The sequence below is a fragment of the Cordyceps fumosorosea genome (assembly GCF_001636725.1).
Source record: "Cordyceps fumosorosea ARSEF 2679 chromosome Unknown scaffold_2, whole genome shotgun sequence".
Classification (NCBI taxonomy): Eukaryota; Fungi; Ascomycota; class Sordariomycetes; order Hypocreales; family Cordycipitaceae; genus Cordyceps; species Cordyceps fumosorosea.
In genome coordinates this window covers 198,859-217,792 of record NW_017387302.1, presented here as the reverse complement: position 1 = coordinate 217,792, position 18,934 = coordinate 198,859, and the positions used below count along the sequence as shown (strand labels likewise).

The 18,934-nt window shown below is 51.1% G+C and overlaps 4 protein-coding genes across 4 annotated transcripts; 2 read left to right on the top strand and 2 right to left on the bottom strand.

The window, feature by feature from the left end:
- Positions 1-1,934: 1,934 nt before the first annotated feature.
- On the top strand, positions 1,935-9,677 carry ISF_01217 (Beta-ketoacyl synthase; the record flags this gene model as incomplete). The annotated part of the gene is made up of 14 exons (XM_018844824.1): positions 1,935-2,105; positions 2,248-2,365; positions 2,428-2,493; positions 2,551-2,753; positions 2,831-3,071; positions 3,127-3,476; positions 3,537-3,623; positions 3,704-3,899; positions 3,948-4,032; positions 4,102-4,218; positions 4,300-4,801; positions 4,841-8,120; positions 8,170-8,438; positions 8,616-9,677. 14 exons carry the CDS (start codon positions 1,935-1,937, stop codon positions 9,675-9,677), a joined length of 6,747 nt encoding a protein of 2,248 aa, XP_018707590.1.
- A 405-nt stretch (positions 9,678-10,082) lies between these two features.
- ISF_01216 (O-methyltransferase, family 2) lies at positions 10,083-11,820 on the bottom strand (the record flags this gene model as incomplete). The annotated part of the gene is made up of 5 exons (XM_018844823.1): positions 10,083-10,178; positions 10,231-10,496; positions 10,558-11,229; positions 11,285-11,330; positions 11,383-11,820. 5 exons carry the CDS (start codon positions 11,818-11,820, stop codon positions 10,083-10,085), a joined length of 1,518 nt encoding a protein of 505 aa, XP_018707589.1.
- Positions 11,821-14,498: 2,678 nt separating this feature from the next.
- ISF_01215 (Methyltransferase type 12) lies at positions 14,499-15,653 on the bottom strand (the record flags this gene model as incomplete). The annotated part of the gene is made up of 4 exons (XM_018844822.1): positions 14,499-14,668; positions 14,732-14,970; positions 15,025-15,229; positions 15,299-15,653. 4 exons carry the CDS (start codon positions 15,651-15,653, stop codon positions 14,499-14,501), a joined length of 969 nt encoding a protein of 322 aa, XP_018707588.1.
- A 1,873-nt stretch (positions 15,654-17,526) lies between these two features.
- ISF_01214 (hypothetical protein) lies at positions 17,527-18,737 on the top strand (the record flags this gene model as incomplete). Its single annotated transcript, XM_018844821.1, has 3 exons — positions 17,527-17,799; positions 17,865-17,975; positions 18,231-18,737. 3 exons carry the CDS (start codon positions 17,527-17,529, stop codon positions 18,735-18,737), a joined length of 891 nt encoding a protein of 296 aa, XP_018707587.1.
- Positions 18,738-18,934: the final 197 nt, after the last annotated feature.

Below are 18,934 nucleotides of genomic sequence, written 5' to 3'. Positions count from 1 at the left end.
ATGTTCCCGTCGCGTCGCCCGTTTAATAAATGGCATGCCATGTGGCACAGCTGCCAAGGCGAGGTGAAGAGATCGCTTGTGGGAGGAAGGACTGGTGACTGGTGTGACAGAATGGTCGATGGCGACGGATTGCAAATGCAGGATGACGAAGCAGTGGCAGTGGTACGTACCAGAGAGAACGGCTTGCTGACATGTCTGGGATGGAACGTGCACGTTTTTGTGTGATGCGTGATTGTGTGATGTGTGATGATGTGCAGCTACCCGTGTGGTACGCGTTCTCGATTGGTCCATGCCTTGGTCTGTACCGGCCAGTATGGCTCTCTCTTGTTCTACTTGGTCGTCACGGCATGTTTGCGCACGTCTTTTCGGAGTTGACAAACCAATACACTAAAAGAAATTAAGCCAAAAATATTTTTTAAAAGAAAAAGGGGAAAAAGAATGAAGGAGATGATGATGATGATGATGATGATGATGATGATGACAATGGGCTTCGATCATGTTTGCTCGGCGTGATACACCTTGCGGAGCGACTCGCGGTCGCAGCTCCATCCAAGTTTACAAGTCTTGCTTGGGTCGACTCTTGTCTTTCTTTTCTTTCTTGTCCTTCTTGTCTTGCTACCGTGTAACCGAAACCCTCCCCTCGTACCAAACGGCCTACGTCGCGGCAACAATACACTCCACACCACCACATGACTTGCAATGCTCAAGATCGATTCACTCCATATCTATGTATATACCCATTAATAAAGAGGTTGTTTTACGGCCTTGTGTTCTCGGAATTGTTTGTCTACAACCTGCATGCACCGTCTGCGGCCCCAGTCACGGCGCGGGTTGTCCTGCGAGCGCATCACCATCAGCTAACCCGAACCCGAGAGCCCGAGAGCCCTGCTTTGTCCACACTTTCGAACCATTCTAATTAGTAACAACTCATGCCCAGCCTGATTCTGTGCTCCCCCGACTTGCACACCGTACTTGCTCACGGGCCCGCGCGCTCTGGGATCTCTCGCCATGTGGCCCCGGTAGGTGGCCAACTGATTGATGTCCGGCCCGCACTGGGGAGTTTCAAGTTCCCAAGATTAGACGGCTAAATGAGCATATCGGCATCTGCTTTGTTTGCTACTCAGTTTCAGTTGTCTTTATACCTCACTAAAAGTCCGGGTCATGCTGAAGATTAGCCTCATCGTGTGTCCGCTTAACCAGCTCTGGGGAATCTTGCGAGAAGAGCCGCGGCCCTTCCGCTTTTCTACGTTGATAACATACTCGCCCAGTAACCACGGGATTGTAAACCTCTGTATTTTTCAGGTGTTAATTAATCAATTAATGAGTAACAGGTTTCTTCAACGCAGTTCTTCGAGGCGCATCCGTTGACATGGCATGCTTGCTGTATGACCGAGACGGCGGGCAAGCGCCGATATATCCATTCATGGTCTCTTCCCGTCCGTCCGCAGCGACTCTCGATCGAGTCATTGCCTCTTTGTTCACTTTTAATATTGTTTCTCAGGACCAACCCTTGTCGGCATCGGATCCGCCTCGTCCTTGTCTTGGCTCGGAGTTTTGGATACGGCAGGCGACATCCCCATCCTGCGCGGCGGTATTTCCACGACGCCTCCATCGGTCCGCTCACCCAACCCGGTAATTTATGCAGGCATCACATCTTAAGTGCTCGCTTTTGGTCGAAGTTGATGATAGCACAGTCAACTACCCCGTGCCGGCTTCTGCTGATACTCTTGCTTGAGCTCCGCTCCCTCCTTGGGGCTCTTCCTAATCACGGCATAACGGACCAGCAGCCCGAGACCCTGAAAAGAAAAAGAAGTGGCAGCCCTTTTACGTTGGCTAATATTCATTCTTAAACCCTCTTCTTTTCCCTTCAGCACTTTCGCTTTCTCATATTTGCCCTGTTCTTTACTCAACATCGTGGCGTGTCCGTCTTCATCATGGATGACATTGCTGTAATAGGGCTGGGACTTCGGTTTCCTGGTGACGCCTCATCTCCACAGTCTCTATGGAAGATATTAGAGCATGGAGAATCTCAGTGGTCAGAGATTCCAAAGGACAGACTGAACATCAATGGCTATCATCACCCTGGTGGTGAGCGCCAAGGATCTGTAAGTTCCCCTCATCGTAAGAAGCAGCCTCCCAAACGACAGGGCTAACTCACTACCAGATTTCTTTTAAGGGAGCTCATTTCCTCAAAGGAAATGTTGCAGAATTCGATGCTTCGGCAAGTAGACAATTTACCATTATCAGTGTGTCCCCACGACTAATCCAAGCTGCCAGTTCTTCTCCATCGCGGCCGCCGATGCAAAGGCGATTGACCCGCAACAACGCTTGCTTCTAGAAGTATGCTACGAAGCTCTTGAAAATGGTATGCAGCTCATACTCCCTCCACCTTTGCTGGGATACTTTTTCCTGATTATTTTTCTTTAGCTGGCTGCACAACAGAAGATATTGACGGTACCGACACCTCCGTTTATGTCGGGTCGTTCGTCAAAGGTACGAGTCCTCCTCCAACGAAGGTTTTCAAGATCAAGTCCTAATTCGACCACCTAGATTATGAGCAAATCTGCTTGCGTGATCCAGATTGGCAACCTCAGTATGCAGCTACCGGCAACGGCATTGCCATCATGGCAAACCGCATTTCTTATTATTTCAACCTTCATGGTCCAAGCATGACCATCGACACGGGCTGTAGCGGAAGTCTCGTGTCTGTTCACTTGGCTGCGCAAAGCTTGCGTTCTGGTGAATCATCTCTAGTATGAATTTCTTTTCCTTTTCACTTTTTTTTGTTTGCTTTCGGGTTTATCTCTGTTATAAATGCTGACTTCCCTAGGCGATCGCTGCTGGTGCTGGTCTGATTCTGACACCGAACACGATTATGCCAATGACAGCACTCAGCTTTCTAAGCCCAGACGGCAAGTGCTTTACCTTTGACGCTCGGGCAAATGGCTACGGACGCGGCGAAGGCGTCGGCGTTGTCATCTTGAAGCGTCTTTCGGATGCTATCAGGGACAATGACACTATTCGAGCTGTCATTCGCGGCACACACGTGAATCAAGACGGGCGAACTCCTGGTGAGTGCAGGTCGCATGCAATTAAATATCTTTACATATACCAACTACTTTGCAGGTATCACTCTTCCGAGTAAAGAAGCACAGGTGGCCAACATCAGGTCTGTCTACTCCGCTGCTGGGCTTTCCTTCTCCGATACTGCTTACGTCGAGTGCCACGGAACAGGCACACAGGCAGGCGACTGGCGCGAGCTAAAGGCCATCTCGGAAACACTCGGAGCATCTCGTACTACAGATAATCCCATATTTGTCGGATCTGTGAAGCCAAATATAGGACATCTGGAAGGCGCCGCTGGCGTGGCTGGTTTGATCAAAGCTGTGCTCATGCTGGAGCGAGAGCGGATCCCCCCTCACGTCAATTTTGAGACGCCAAATCCTGATATAGATTTCAGGGAATGGAAAGTCAAGGTGGACATTTCCTTTGCATTGCATATCTTGGTCTGAGGCTTACATGCATTTCTTTATCAGGTTTCTCGAGCGGCAACGGCCTGGCCCTCCAACTTGAAAAAGCGGGTCAGCGTCAACTGCTTTGGCTTTGGCGGCACAAACGCACACGTAAGTGACTGACACTCTTCGAATTCTTCTCCATCAGTTACTACTACATAAAATTGAGGCTAAAATTCCACACCACTCAGGTCATCTTGGACGGAGCCGCCGAGTATCTCCAGACGAAACAGCTTGTTGCCCACCACGCCTCGGCAAGTCCCCGAGCCAACAACGGCTTGCCACTGCGAAATGGATCGCTGCAAAATGCATCTTCTCACTCAAAGCACCAGGGGCTGGGTCAAGAAAATTGGCAGATCTTTTGCTATTCTTCCCATGAGCGCTCCGGTATGGAGAGATTGGTGTCCCAGCATGCCTCGATGCTTCGCGAATCAGACAATCTCGCCGACGACTTCTTGACAAACTACGCCTACACGCTGGGATGCCGCCGTTCACGTCTTGAATGGAGATCATTCTTTCTGTCTGACTCGATTTCGAACTTGGCTGAGCAGATGGGCCAGCCACAGCACTCGGTAATACGATCTACCAGGCAGGCATCTCCACGGCTCTGTTTCTTGTTCTGCGGTCAAGGCGCTCAATGGGCACGCATGGGCCTGGATCTGAGGCCGTTTCCCGTCTTCTGGAATAGCATCAATTCTGCGGCCTGGTACTTGAAAACAATTTTGGGGTCTCCTTTTGATCTTATAGAGGAAATTTCCAAGGATACCCAAGACTCTGCGATATCCAGCACTCGCATCTCGCAGCCAGCAACCACCGTGATCCAGATTGCCATCGTGGATTTACTACAATCATTGGGGATCGAGCCCGATTTTGTTGTTGGACACTCATCAGGTGAGATCGCAGCTGCCTACGCATCCGGCGCCCTTTCTCGTGAAGAGGCATGGGAAGTCGCTTATTATCGTGGGCTCGCTTCATCGACATTGCAAAGCAGGCGTCCGGGATTTCGGGGTGGCATGATTGCAGTGTTCATGAGTTTGGACCAAGCAACCTCGTACATCCACACATTTTCCGATCCTCTCGAAATAGCGTGTGTCAATAGCCCAAGCTCTATTACCCTCTCCGGAAGGCGTGAGACGATTGAGCATGCCTCCCGCGACCTTGCCGCAAAGAACATTCGCCAGCACGTCCTCCCGGTTGACATGGCCTATCATTCTACTCACATGAAGAATGTTGAGGACCATTATGTGCACAACATCAACTGCATCTCACCAAGACCCAGTCGAAAGGCCGTGCGGATGTTTTCGTCCGTGTCTGGCTGTGAGATACAGGGTTCCAGCCTCGATGCTGGCTATTGGGGCAGGAACATGGTGTCTACGGTGCAGTTTTCCTCGGCCATAGAGTCACTGATGGCTCTTCCAGAGGACCAACAGCCGTCTACATTCATTGAGATGGGACCATCGGCTGTTCTACGAACTCTAGTTCTGAATACTCTTGGAATACGTGTCAAGCCCGAGCAGATTCTCAGCGCACTAGACAAGCGTCGTCCCGGCGTGGCCTCGATCCTCAATGTTGCCGGCGGTTTATGGTCAGCTGGCCATGAGGTCAATATCAAGAGCGCTATATCTCGCCGATTTGGACAGGGCCGGCCCAGATGCCTAACAAATCTACCGTCATATCCCTGGAACCACACCAAGTCCTACTGGCATGAGTCCCATCTCAGTCTAGCCAACAGATTTCGAGAATATGGCCGCTTAGACCTCATTGGAGCACCTACTGCAGATTCCGTCTCTTTTGAGCCTCGGTGGCGCGGGTTTCTCAGAATTTCTGAAAACCCTTGGATCCAAGATCATCAGCTTCAGAAGACGGTCATCTACCCCGCCGCCGGCATGATCTCTATGGTCCTCGAGGGAGCCCGGCAACTGAAACGGGGCTTTGAACATCTCATAGGCTACGAGATTCGTGACATGTGCTTCGAGAAAGCGATTGTTGTGCCAGACACTGCGCACGGCGTTGAGATGGCGCTGAATATGAGAGCAGAAACCGACGCAGGGAATCAGCGTCTCCCAAATGGCCATTTTACATTTTCCATTTATACCAAGGCCTTGGAGAAAGAATGGGAGCGGCATGCGACGGGAAATCTGCACTTTTGCTGTCAATCGCAGGATAGGGAGGCGCTCCTTGCCGCTTTCCACAACCAACACGGCCAAGTGAGCGAGGCGTGCACCGCATCAGTCAACCCGAGACAAATGTACGAGCACTTGGATAGCGCTGGCATCTCCTACGGCCCAACCTTTCGAAACATTCTCGAGGTCAAGAAAGGGTCTGACCGTTGCATCAGCAGGATTCGCGTCCCAGACACCAGATCGAAGATGCCAGCCAACTTCGAGCACCCACACCTGCTTCATCCTGCAACCCTGGATTCAATGTTCCAGACGCTATTTGCTCTAGACCCGGTACCCAAAATCCCTTGCTCGGTTCAGAGTATATTTGTCTCCGATAAGCTGGATATGAACACCAGCCAAGAGTTTGTCGGCCACGCCGTTGCCAAACAACAGCAGCGCAACGAGGCCGTAGCGCAGATCTCAATGTGTTGCACGGATAGACCACTGGATCAAATCATCATAAAGGGGCTTCGCTTTAGTGGAAATCTCTTTGCCACGTCTCGTCAGTCTTCCTTCCTCCCAAACTATCGAAATTTAGCCACCGAGATAGTGTGGCGGGAGCACTGCGACACCGCACAGTTCAAGTCTTTGAGGCATGCGATTTCGTTGCTCTGCCACAAGAACCCCAGGCTTTCTATCCTCCAAATTGGAGGCGAACTGTCACTTGCGCAGTGTGCCTTGCTGGCGGCTTCGGAGAATGCAGACCAGCCGATACGTCTTGGGAGGTACTCTTTCATCGATCAAAAGCAGTCCAGCCTGGACTTCAATGATGTCAATACAGCTCCATACAGCAGATATCTGGAGCAGATTCCAGACATGGCTCTCGTTCAGTCCAAATACGATCTCATACTGTTCAATGGGTGCGCCGAGGACGAGCTCAACGAAGCTGAACGCTTCTTAAAGCCCGACGGCATAATGCTCCAATCGATTGCAGTTGGTAGCGGAATTGAAACGCCAAGCGGCAACAATACCACCTCCAAGTTTGACCTTGGTTGGAGCCGGTGTGATCTGCAAACTGAGTGGCGTCGGCGCACTGGGACGCCATGTGCTCTGGAGATGGATGAAAGCTCAGGACCAATTCTGCGCAGAATCTCTACTCGCGGTCAAGGGCTACACTTGCCACAGAGTGTTGTTCTTCTCTTTCCTTCTACCATCACTGAAGAGGCATCTATTTTCGAGGCACAATTTGGCGAGTATGCTGCCGTAAACTTTCCAGCGACCACTCTCTCTGCTCAACAGCTATCAGATGCAGCACGCCGTGGTTCATTTCAGGCCGAAGCGCTCTATATTTCCCTTGTCGATGTTTTTTCAGAAAAAGCCACGGAGGGATGCATTTTCAATTGGAGTGAGGCAGATTTCAATGCCTTCCACCTTCTACAGCGCACCGTCAAGACAATTGTTTGGATTACTAGGGGAGCTGGCATGATACCAACTGCCCCCCGCGCCTCGCCGATTATTGGTCTTCTGAGAACCCTCATGTCTGAGGACCTGCAAAAGAAATTTGCTACATTCAACTTAAGCCAAGAATCTTCGTTGTCTGCGCCGAAAACTCTGGACATGCTTGTCACCGTCTGCCGCAGCATGACAGACCCTACTCTCAGCGCCGGGGCTTGTGAGGTGGACTTTGCAGAGAGCGGCGGTGCCTTATTCATCCCAAGATTAGAAACCTTGAGCACTTTAAACAACTTTATCGAGAAGGGCGATAGACTCAATAGCATCGTGGAAGGGAGCTTTCGGACTACGGAAAGTGAGGCCGGCCGTCAAATTGTACTCGAGTCATCTCTCCACCAGCAGGACTCACCACCAGAACTAGACTCGCCCTTTTGTTTCAGAGAGGTTGACATGGGTGAATTAGGCCCCCAAGACATTGCTATTTCATTCGAGTCCGCCATCTTGGTGGATGGGAACCCTGGTGCCACGGGTCAAGAGGCTCGCAAATGGCAAAGCTATGATGTTGCTGGCTACGTCTCTGCTACAGGGAAGGACATAGAAGATTACACAATAGGCGACAAAGTGATGGCTTTGGTTCCGGGAGGCAACGGTTTGCGGACCACAGTCCGAGTTGACGCGGCGCTGGTCATGCCTCACAAGCCTGGGTTCGTGCCTAGCCATTTCCTCTCTGCATACTATGCGCTCTTCGACATTGGCAAAATTCGGAAAGGAAAGAGCATTTTGATCCATGCTGGCGCAAGTGGCTTCGGTCTGGCCGCCAGCGAACTCGCCCTCATGTCTGGAGCCGTTGTCTTGGCCACAGTCAGGGGCCCACAACCCGACAGGCAAAGAGATATCTTGCAAAAGCGCGGCATTAGGCATGATCATATCCTCGATGGTAACCATGACAGCTATCCCTCTCTTGTCAGGCTTCTCACCAGAGGTCGGGGAGTTGACCTCGTCTATAACCCTACGCACATGGATACCCAGCTCTCGGTTGCATGCGTTCGTCAATGTAAGTTCAACAAGTGTACACACATCTCGAACATTGCTAACAGAATCAGGCGGGACAGTTGTTCACTTCATTAACTCTTCGGAGGACTCCTCTCCTGTTAATGCGCCTGGAATGCCGGTGACCATGGTTGGCTTTGATCTAGCCACTTTGCTCCTCGCGGATTTGGATCATGCGACAGAGATGATTGGTGCGCTAAATGACTTCGCCGCAAGTACATCCTTGGAGTGGATGTCGGACTTCACTCTCCAGCAGCAGTTCGATATATCTCAACTGCCAGACGCACTGGAAGCCGTCGATGAATCTCCTCACATCGGGTCTGTGTGTGTGACTGCGGAAATGGCTCAAGAATGTGCAAGCCCAGTTCAAATTCTTCAACAAAAATCTTCAATGTCTCTGAGCGGTTTCATACACGACGACGCAACATATGTCTTAGTTGGAGGGTTAGGAGGACTTGGAAGAAGTATTGCTGAGCTGCTCACCGCTAACGGGGCAAAGAATATCGCCTTTCTTAGCAGATCCGGAGCATCATCCTCGACATCGACAGAGTTCTTGCAGTGGCTTTCTGAACAAGGGGTGACGGCCAAGGCGTTTTCCATTGACATATGCGACCAGGCGGCTCTTGAGCATCTTCTCAAAGCCACTGTTTCTGCAACCATGCCGCCAATTGCTGGCGTGTTCCACTGCGCAGCTGTGATCAAGGATGCCGTCTTCGACAACATGACATATGAAAACTGGAATGCCGGGTTCAAGCCAAAGGCTTTGGGGGCAGACAACCTCGTCAAAGCAGTGGATGCAGTCGCCGACGACCCCTTCTACGTGTTTCTGGCAAGCTCTGCGGGTGTCATCGGCACGCGCGGACAGGCAAACTACTCGGCCGGCAACGCCTTCCTAGACGCCCTGGCCGGGAACTTGCGTATTCGCGGCAAGAGAGCCACGTCTCTCGACCTAGGCCCCATTCTCGGCGCGGGCATGCTGGCAGAGGACGAGGCCCTGCTTGACATCCTGCGGGCGAGCGGGTTTTACGGCATTCGACATGCCGACTTCCTTACCGTGATCAAGCACGCCATCACCGGGGAGACATTCCAAGGCGTGCCACTGCCGTCGCAAATCGTTCTCGGCGTCGGCACCGGCGGGTTGATGCTGCAGAACCAGCCCGCAGACCCGTACTGGTCGCGCACGGCCATGTACTCGTACCTGAACATCGTCGACGTTCCGGAGCCAAACCTGGACGCTCCTGCAGCCACGCCCTCTCTGGGCATCAAGGCTGAGCTGATGAGTTGCGGGGATGCCGAGGCTGCCGCCAGCATTGTCTGCGGTGGCCTGTCGAGCATGCTGGCCAAGTCGATGAACATGGCCGCAGAGGAGATCGACCCATCCCGGACCCCAAGCGCGTACGGGGTCGACTCCCTGGTCGCCGTAGGTGTTCGGAACTGGGTGTCCGGGAATTGCGGAGTGGACGTCTCTGTTTTTGAAATCATGAGCGATTTGACCGTTCTCGAGTTGTCCAGGTTGGTGGTCCAGACTGGCAAGTTCGGGTTGCGAGCCCAAAAGCCATAGGGAAATAGATAGTGCACGATGAATCAATCAACTCTACTTTCGAGTAACATTTTCGTCTAAAAAGAAATCCAACTACAATGGTGAAGCACAAAGACAAAGGTCGGGCAACAGCAAAAATTATGGGCGGAGCAAAAATGCGTGATCTGGGAATCGAACCCAGGGCTCCCCGACGTTGCTGATGGCAACGGAGAATTTTACCACTAAACCAATCACGCTTGTGATCAACTGATACATACCTTAACCGTATTTAAATTCATATAATGTATCAGATGCAGACCCCCAAACTTGAATAATAGTTTCGATTTGAACTTTCCACTCCATGAGGGCTACCTTGAGTTCACATACTACTTGACTTGAGTATTATCGCTATATTTGCATATTTACTAGTAAATTTCAGCCCATCCTCTAGTCGGTAGGGTTGTTCAAGGCTACAGGTTCCTGTTCTGGATCCCATACAGCCTCGACCACACTCATGCGACAGCCTTCTACTCTTGTAACACCCTGCCGCAAGTTAGTCTGAGTTTGAGTAATTACTGCACGCTACTAGGCTCACCCGGAATTTAAAACGCGGATCCGCAGCAGCAAATAGTGCCTTGAACTCATCCTCGTCACGCTCCTGGGCATTCAACAGAGTGAGCATGATCATGTCCATGCCCCTAATCAGCTTCTCATCCCAAGGATTCTCCGTGCCAGGCAGTCGCAAGCAATGATCATTGATCACAATTCGCGCTCCAGGCTTCAAAGATGGTATCAGGTTTCTGAGAATGCTAATCGCATATGGCGTTGAGTAATTATGGATGATCCAGCGGAAAAAGTACACTTTCATTCAAATGCGTCAGCCAATTCGGACAGCTTACTGACAGGTGCATGGATGACTCACCGTCCGCTCCTTTGACGGGTTGTTCGGTAAAGAAATCGTGAGCTTGCATCGTTATTCTGCTTGCGACAGACTCGTCCTCGGCGATGGGACTTGGGGCGCTGTCAACGGTTTTCGGTAAATCCTGGACGATGAACTTGATGTTCTTCCACTTCTTTGCCAGATCCACGCTAACAAAGCCATGGCTACCACCAACATCAACGAATGTTCCGTTGCTTTTGTCGATTTCCGAGAGATCATAATTGTCGACAAAATACTTGACTTCGTAACCTTCGCCCCCGGTGAGGCTAGCCATAGCGGCGCCCATTCTTTTCGCGGCCTTTGGGTTCTTTCCGAATGTCACAAACATGGGTTCCTTGTCGATGGTGTCAAAGGCGAAATTGAAGCCGGTTGTGGTGAGCGAGGTCGCCTCGGGATACGCTTTAAGAGACTTTAGCACGTTCGCCGATGCTGGAAAAATGTCTTCCGAGTTGAAGCCTATCCAGTTTTGCAGTGCCGTATCTTGGGCGAGGCAGCGAGACAAAGCAGTATGCGCAATGAGCCCTGGGGTCGGCTCGCAGAAAATATGATTTGTCATTGCATGCCGCATGATTCGAGCGAGATTTATCGCGTCCAGAGAAGTCTTAGACTGCAGTTCGGCAAAGGAGACGGTGCCCGAGGCAGGCACGAGAGTAGCTACGCTGACGTTAGACTGCTGGCATCTTCGTAGTTGAAATCTTGCAATACCTACCGATATCATAATGATTGATAATCTGCAGAGTCAACGAATCCAAGAACTGTGCAATGTAAGTGCAAGTCGCGTGAGACACACAAAAGCTATCAACTTACTCCCCAGACACCCCATCTCACACTCTCACGCGGGCCGCGAACTAAAGTTGAGAGCTCGCTAGCAGCAAAAATGATTTCTTGGCGGCTCTTTTGAATATGAGCAGGGAGCTTCGGAAAGTCTTCGGGAGCATCTGCGTCAAATGACGGTGGCGCAATGCCTTGGCTCTTGCAAAAGCTGTCGAGTTTATTGGACTCTTCGCTGATGATTTTTGCAAGATGAATCATACGAGAATCGACTGATGTGTCAGGCTTCGTCTCTGTTGCCGAATTGGATTCGATGTCCGATTCCTTGACGCCTACGCGGCTGTCGTTTTCTCGCTTTGATTTGAGATTTGTGATCCCCGAGAAAGATCGCCGATTGAGCTTCTTTTCCTCTGTCGTGGCCGACCGTGACGACACGGCACTTGAGCCTTGGATCCAAGACTTAAACTTCCCCATTTCCAGCAAGTACAAGGATGAGATTTGTCTGTTTCTTTAACGAGGGGAGTATCTAAGTCTGGTAGAGGTCAGCAACGCAATCGGGAACATGAATTGGAGCTGCATTGGGGTGGCGTTATGGGCATCGGTAGCATGAGACAATGACAGGCAAGAATTAACAGAGTTCAAGGAGAAAGGGTGACGCTGGTGGCAGGCAGGACGGGCAAGCCGTAGTCTAGTGTCTTGCATCATGGAGTCGGTAGCCCATGCAGTCGCGATAGGAGGAGAATCGTTCAGCAGCTTCGAGTTCTAGTCTCTACCTGGTTGTCCATGTTGACGTGAAGAGGAGAGACTCGCAAGATCCTCTTCAGCAAGCAACCCAACTTGGATAGCTACCGAGTAAGTAATCGGTAGATTGCTGCTTTGAGCATATGCGTGCCGAGCTGTGCTCCTTGGAGACGCCAGGGATTGGCAGTACACCCCGAGCTGGATCAGTAAGGCAGCTCGGACGTCGTGCAGAGCGGCGGCGGCGGCATCCCCGGTGAAATGGGAAGAATCACAGGGCCAAAAAAAAAAAAGGTAGGAGGATGGTTTTGATGCAGTATGAGGTGATGATTTCCTACATTTGCGGTTGGCAGTACCTTGCGGAAATGCTGATGAAGGCCAAGCGATTTGACGGGAGGGAAGTGATGCATAAACGGCCTCGGAGCGCCCTCTGCTGGGGTGTAGCAAGGTTCAATGGCAGTCCAGAAGCATGTATTGGTCCGAGAGCAAGGCGATGTAAAGCAACAATTCGGCAGAGAATCGTACCGCTGCGGGATCGAGTATGGAGAGCGTAAATAGAAGAGGTGCAGCTCCTTTGGTGTCATATTGTGTTAACGTGGTAGCTGAGGTAGCAAGGCACTAGTTGCCTACATAACTATGGACAGGATGGGGGGGGTTGCTGTACCTCCTGGGTAGGCAGGTAGGCAGGTTGCAGGACAAAGCGCTCAGGAGCTGCATCCATTGAAAGTGGCGCCACTGCTTATTTCACCCGAGGCGGCGGGACAGCTCGGCGGTGGAGGGTATGTAGCGGTACTATTGAATCATCAACTAACCTAACTTGCCTCCCTGTGCTCTGGCTAACGAGTGGCAGCAGTAACTAGTTTAGTACATAGTACTATGTGTAGTGCCGCTGGTGCTAACTAGTCAAGGTAACTCGGCAACTACAAACATAAGGTAGGTATAGTACCTATCTAGGTACGGATTGTTTTAGTCGGGTTAATCGTCCCCGCTGGCGCAAATATATATCCAGTTTTCGTGAGGAGACGTGTCTGCAAGAGCCACTAAAGAGGCGTGGCCTTGCTCCTTCTTGGCTGCCTTTTGTGTCGCGCGCAAGCTCACAGAGAAGCCTTCCTCCCACATGGCGGCCCCTAACTAATTATAATAGCAAATGACAACAAATTACCCCCACCGCTCCAATGCACTGCAACGCTGGGCGGTGCAGCCAACATCCTGCCGGCTTCTTCACCGTGCTGCGGACAAGCAAGACCCCATCCCATCCCGTGCGTGGCATTCATGCGCAGCAAGGCCGGCTGGCTGGGCCATTGTCACTTCACCACCACACCAAACCAGCCAGCCTCGCCTGGCGGCAGTTCAGGCTCGGCCGGGCGTATGTAGGGTCTCAGCAATGGCCGGACCAGCCCGGCTCCGCGCAACTTGGAATCTGGAAAGGCCACATGGACCAATTATGACAGGTCAGTCAGACAGTCAGGCTCCCACACTTCCAGCCCCCCCGCGCGTTGGCTTGCATGCAAGGGCGGCGCCCCGGCAGTTTCTGTCCCAATGGCGTGGACACTTTCGCCATTGGACCATGTGTCTGGTCTTTCATGATTGGCTCGTCCAGTGTCCTGCAGGTTACCCTCATGTATAATACCATAATCCGGTATAGTCATGTCTTGCTTTGTCCTTTCTTTTCTTTTCCTCGCCCTAGTCACCCTGTGCCTTCTCAGCCGCGAACCAGACGATTTCTCTGCCTGGGCTCTGTAAATTCCGCGCATTTGGCGCTGTAAAATTGGTATCAGTGCCGACTAGCCCCGTCGTGGTGTCCCCAGAAGATACCTTCTCTATACTCCGTGTTTGCTATGTAACTTATACCTCCCCGCTGATGAGACGCACGCCGCCAACTTCCCCTGCCTCCGAAACTCAGGGTTGGATATACTGGAAAGCCAATAACCGGACAACAATCTCGGTAGCTACCTCAATAACCACCCACCCATCATTTCTACGTGCAATCTTCGTTAACCCATATCGCCTGATAGCCCAAGGAGATTAGACGTCTTCCAAGACAGCCACCGCAATCCAAGACACTCCAAGACAGGAACTGAGATCAAGTTTATATCGACGCTGCTAAAAGTACAGACAAACAACGGCGGCAGGAAAAAAATAGAACAATAATAGAAATCAAAATCCAAGCAAGACTCAGTACGTAACGAACATGGTATCCGCGGATTCCCTGCTGATTACCCCGTACGCAATGCGACAAGTCAATCATCCCCCATCATAAATGCTCCCAAACCAGTGTCCGAGCCTCCATAAACACCGATTTTCAACGCCCTGATAAAAGAAATACAGCATTGTTTTTATAGTCGGCAATTCTATTCAACAGCCTTGACGCAGTGCGACGGCCCCTTGTGCCTCTCGAGTACTTCCCTTAGCCTTCATCCCATATTATCTGGCTTCTGTGCATATATGATGTGAAGAGGCATGTACATGAGTGCGGCGTTGTCGTGGTAGGCTGTCCTAACACCGGCCAGAAAAACCTCTACCTCTTCACGATTCCAGTTCAATCCGCGCATCATTGGTCCAAGAGCGATTGCTTGCAAGCCATCTAGAAGAATTGTGCGCCAATACAGTCCGACCGTCTTAAGGACCTTGTTTTTTGGCCACGTACCGATTGGCACGTGGAAAACGCGCTCCGTCACATTCACGTAGCCTGCTTCTTGCAGCATCTTGGTCAGCTGGCCGCCTGAAGAAATGTTGAGATCCACGCCAAGCTTTCCCAGCCCAGCACTAACGTGAGACCAGAATTGCGCGACTTGGTGGGTTTCCGGCAAGTCTTGCTCAGCATTGGCACTTCGGGGTGAATGGTGAATTTCTTGCAATTCTATCCAGCCTCCAGGTTTGAGATGCCTTGAAGAGGTGTTTTAGTATAGTGATTCTATAAAGAAGTGGCAAAACACTTACTCCAATGCTCGACGGAAGAGTCGCATCCAGTCCTTCAAAGCCATGACCGTGTGTCGGGAGTGAATGTAGTCGAAGTGATTCCGAGGGTAAAGCCAAGGAGACTCGGCATCATCGACAATAAATCTAACGTTGGGCGGTAGCCAATCAGGCTGGATTGGGGAAAGATCTATTCCAAGAACGCTGGCACTTGGAAATTGATCGCCCACTGAACGAGCAAGCCAATCGATGTCAGCTTCTGTTTGTTGCATTTTAGCCGGGAACCTAGGGGACTCACTTTCAATGACCCAAATTCCGGTTCCAGTGCCAATATCCAAAATCTGCTGTGGGTTATCTCCAATCGGGGCAAAGAACAGCTTCTGGCCACAGAGAAGCTTTACCATGGCATGCTTCATATCTTCTCTTTCCTGTTCCACGTCATCATTGGGGAAGTTGTAGGCTCCCTCGCGGAAGCGATGGTAGCGGCGACCATTTTCATACATGTAATCCCGGACGGACGATTCTGCAGAAGTACTGCCAGAGCTGAACCCTTCGCTTGCGTATCCTCCGTCTGACGCATCGTCTCGGAAGTCCTGCGATGCGTCTTCAGCAACAATTGAGTCCTCCGCCTGGGTGAAGGCTTCCCATGACATTTGTTCTTGTTCCGTCGCCGAGAGTGATGGAAACATATTTACACCATTCGGATGGGTAAGAGGCGACACTAGAAGTGATTCTGGTCTACCACTTGCCTGCGAACGCCCAGTCTCTGACAGTGTTTCTGCGGTTGCAGCCGAATCTTCCTCAGACGCTGCGCGTTGGTTCGAGTCTGTTTTTTGGCCCTTATCTTGTGTTTCATGGTGTTCCACTGTGTCACTGGGCTCCTTGCTCGTTGGGTGACTCGCAGTTGTAGAGTCGAGGGTACAGTCGGGAGCTTTGACATGTTCACGATTCGCTTCAGTGCCCAATAATGTCCCTTCTGCGCCTTTGATTATGCCTTGGGCCGCACCGGTTCTGGCTCCAGATACTGCTGTCGACGTGTCCTCGGTGGAGGACTCGTGTTTTGGGGGCATGTCGATAGTGGACGTCCGTCCACCGCCACCATTGCTCGTTCCCTCCAGAATATCCATTGATACTTGGTTTGTTGTGTCGGTCTTTTGGATGTCGTTTTTCAGATCCATCTCCGTGAGTGATGACGTTTTAACGAATTATTCCCGGCTTTCGTTATCCACACCACAAAGATAGTGAAGAATGGCTGATGTCTAGTCACGGTATTCGGTTGTACGGGCACGGTGTAAGTTTATTCGCATGCGCATCGGCAGCACATTGTCGTGCTGGTCGTATTTGCTTATCGCGGCGCAATTGTGCCGAAGACTAGGAGTCCTTTAGCACGACAGAAGGCGGCCAATGCTGGCGACAAAGCATACCAGATGTGTAGGCGCAGTAATTATGTCGAGATCATTCGAATGCACGCAGTCTCCCAGTGTTGCGCAGCGCCGGTACGATGCAAAGCAAAGAAAGACGAAAGAAACCTTTCCTGGTGGTAGTGGAGAGAATGTTCGGAGTGAGAAGTGAAGGGACGGCAGGTCGTAGTTTCGTGAGGAGTGCTGTCGGACGAGTGATGAGAGCTGCTCCATTATCCCGAGGGTCAGCCTTGGAGTTCTCGGGGGCCGCTTGTGGGTCACGCCTGGAGCTCCGCCAACCTCCATTCTAGATAAACTCGCTAAGCTCCCTACTACGCAAGGTACCTGCTAACATCTTGAGTCCGCTCTCGCAGGTACCAAACGACCGCATCGCTATCAGCAGGTAGTCATTTGCTTGGACCTTCCAATTATCAGTCTCCCATGGCTTCTTACATTCCCATCCTCCCCTTATGCAGAGGGATAAGGAACCCTCCATGCCCTGCACTGGTACAATTCCACCCCGAGCGTCTGCAACCCCCTTACTTTGGGTAGGCTAGGCGGTTTGGGCGTGATTCATGTGTGCAATCAGCAATCCTCAATCATCTGTTATTCGGCTGTCAGTTATTCAGTGTGACAAACTGTTTAGTTTCCACCTGCTTCTAGATCTGACGATGTGGCGGCGAGCCGAACAATATCGGCTTTAGAACACTTGGCCCATATAAAGCAACATACAGGTAACAACCCACCTAAAGCGTGCAGTAAACGACTGGGATAGAGGACACATGAGTCTTCCCCTCACGCTTCAATACAGAGTACCTAGGGGACGTCGACTACCTTCATGACTACCTGTCTAGTTAGTAGGTAGATGCGAATTTACGAATGGACGTACATACATACATACATATGAGGTATGTACACACATACCTTATGTATGTACTGTACGTGGGTAACCAGTAACTGCCTAGTAGTAAGGAGGTACTAATAAGGTAGTATGTTGTACATAGGTGTCCGTCAGAGGCAGTGGGCGACCCACCGACCCAAACGAAAAGCAACCTCTCGAAACGGCACAACAGACTGCCTTCGTTAAAAGACTCGTCTCACCACGTGTGACACAGCCCGACTCAAAATGGCACTTGAATTCAAGAAATACTGTGTCGGCTCTGCAGAATTCGAGCCCTCCACTGTGGCCGGTGATGATAGCCTACAGGCCAGAATCGGCGAGCTTCTAAAGGAAGATGACCTTCTCGGTGCCAGCAGGGTGTTGTTTAAGCTCCCGGAGAATGACGGCTACATATACCATGCCACTGCCAGCGTCAGTCTTGCTCAAGTACAGCACATATTACAGCTTGGGGATGTCAATGGGCTGCACGATTGGTATAAAAACATAGATGGGACGCGAGTAAGTCCCCCATGGCGCCGCGCGCGCAGAACGAGCGTCAATTGCTAATCACCCACTGTGCAAAGAGAGATGCACCGTCGCGAGCGGATACAGCCGCGTATACATCAATTTTCGATCCCAAGACAGCAACGCTCTCCGCTCTGAAAAACTTCAAGACCAACGCCAAGAAGGACTCGGTTCGAGCCGAGTGCGCCACCTATCTCGCCGACAAAAGATTCATACACCAGGCTCTGGAATCGAAGCTGAGAATTCCGAAATTAAAGTCCTCGTCAATTTACAACCCGTATTTCCAGTTCTGGGAATGGTCATGCCGCTCATTGCAGTGGTGCGGTCCGTGTGCCTCTTCTGAAAGGGTAGCTACCAGTCATCATGTGCTACCGATTTTTATGCATCATTTCGGCTGCGCGACACCTTCTCATGAGGCTTTACAGACGCTCAAAATCTTGGCAGATGGCCGCAACATTGCTGACATTGGCTCCGGAAACGGGTACTGGAGTTACATGTTGAGAGCATACGGCCTGAAATGTCACCCGGTGGACAACCTGCAAAGTATTTGGCGGGTATCCTGGGTTGACGACACAGCGGTATCAGAAGGTGTCAATTGGCTCAAGCGGCACGAAAATGGCAAGCAGATGGTCCTGCTCCTTGTCTACCCCGTCGTTGGAGGCAGTATCAGTGGTGGCGTACAAGGCGCCTTTACTAGAAACCTAGTCAACGCATACGACGGTGATACCATAGCTGTGGTCGGCACCCAGAATCAAAATGGATATACTGGGTTCAAAGGCTTGACAATGGCCGAATATATGGAGAAAGAGCAGCCGCACTGGATCAAGGTCGTCCAAATACCTCTCCCCAGCTTTGGCGGCAAAGATGAGGCCTTATTCATTTTCCAGAGAGGCGAGCGCGTCTCTTACCTAGAAACAGAGCTCAACCAATAGTATTTAGGTAGGCAAGAGTTCTCTCTATCTCTGTCATCCATACATCCAATGTTTACTTCTTACATTAGTGCGCCGCCGACTGAGTTCGTCTACAGCCATTGTTCTGTAGCACAAGTAAGCATATAGGTACTCAGGTATGTATACATATGTATGTATGTACATAGGTGCGTAGGTACTTATCTACAGGTGGTGAGTCG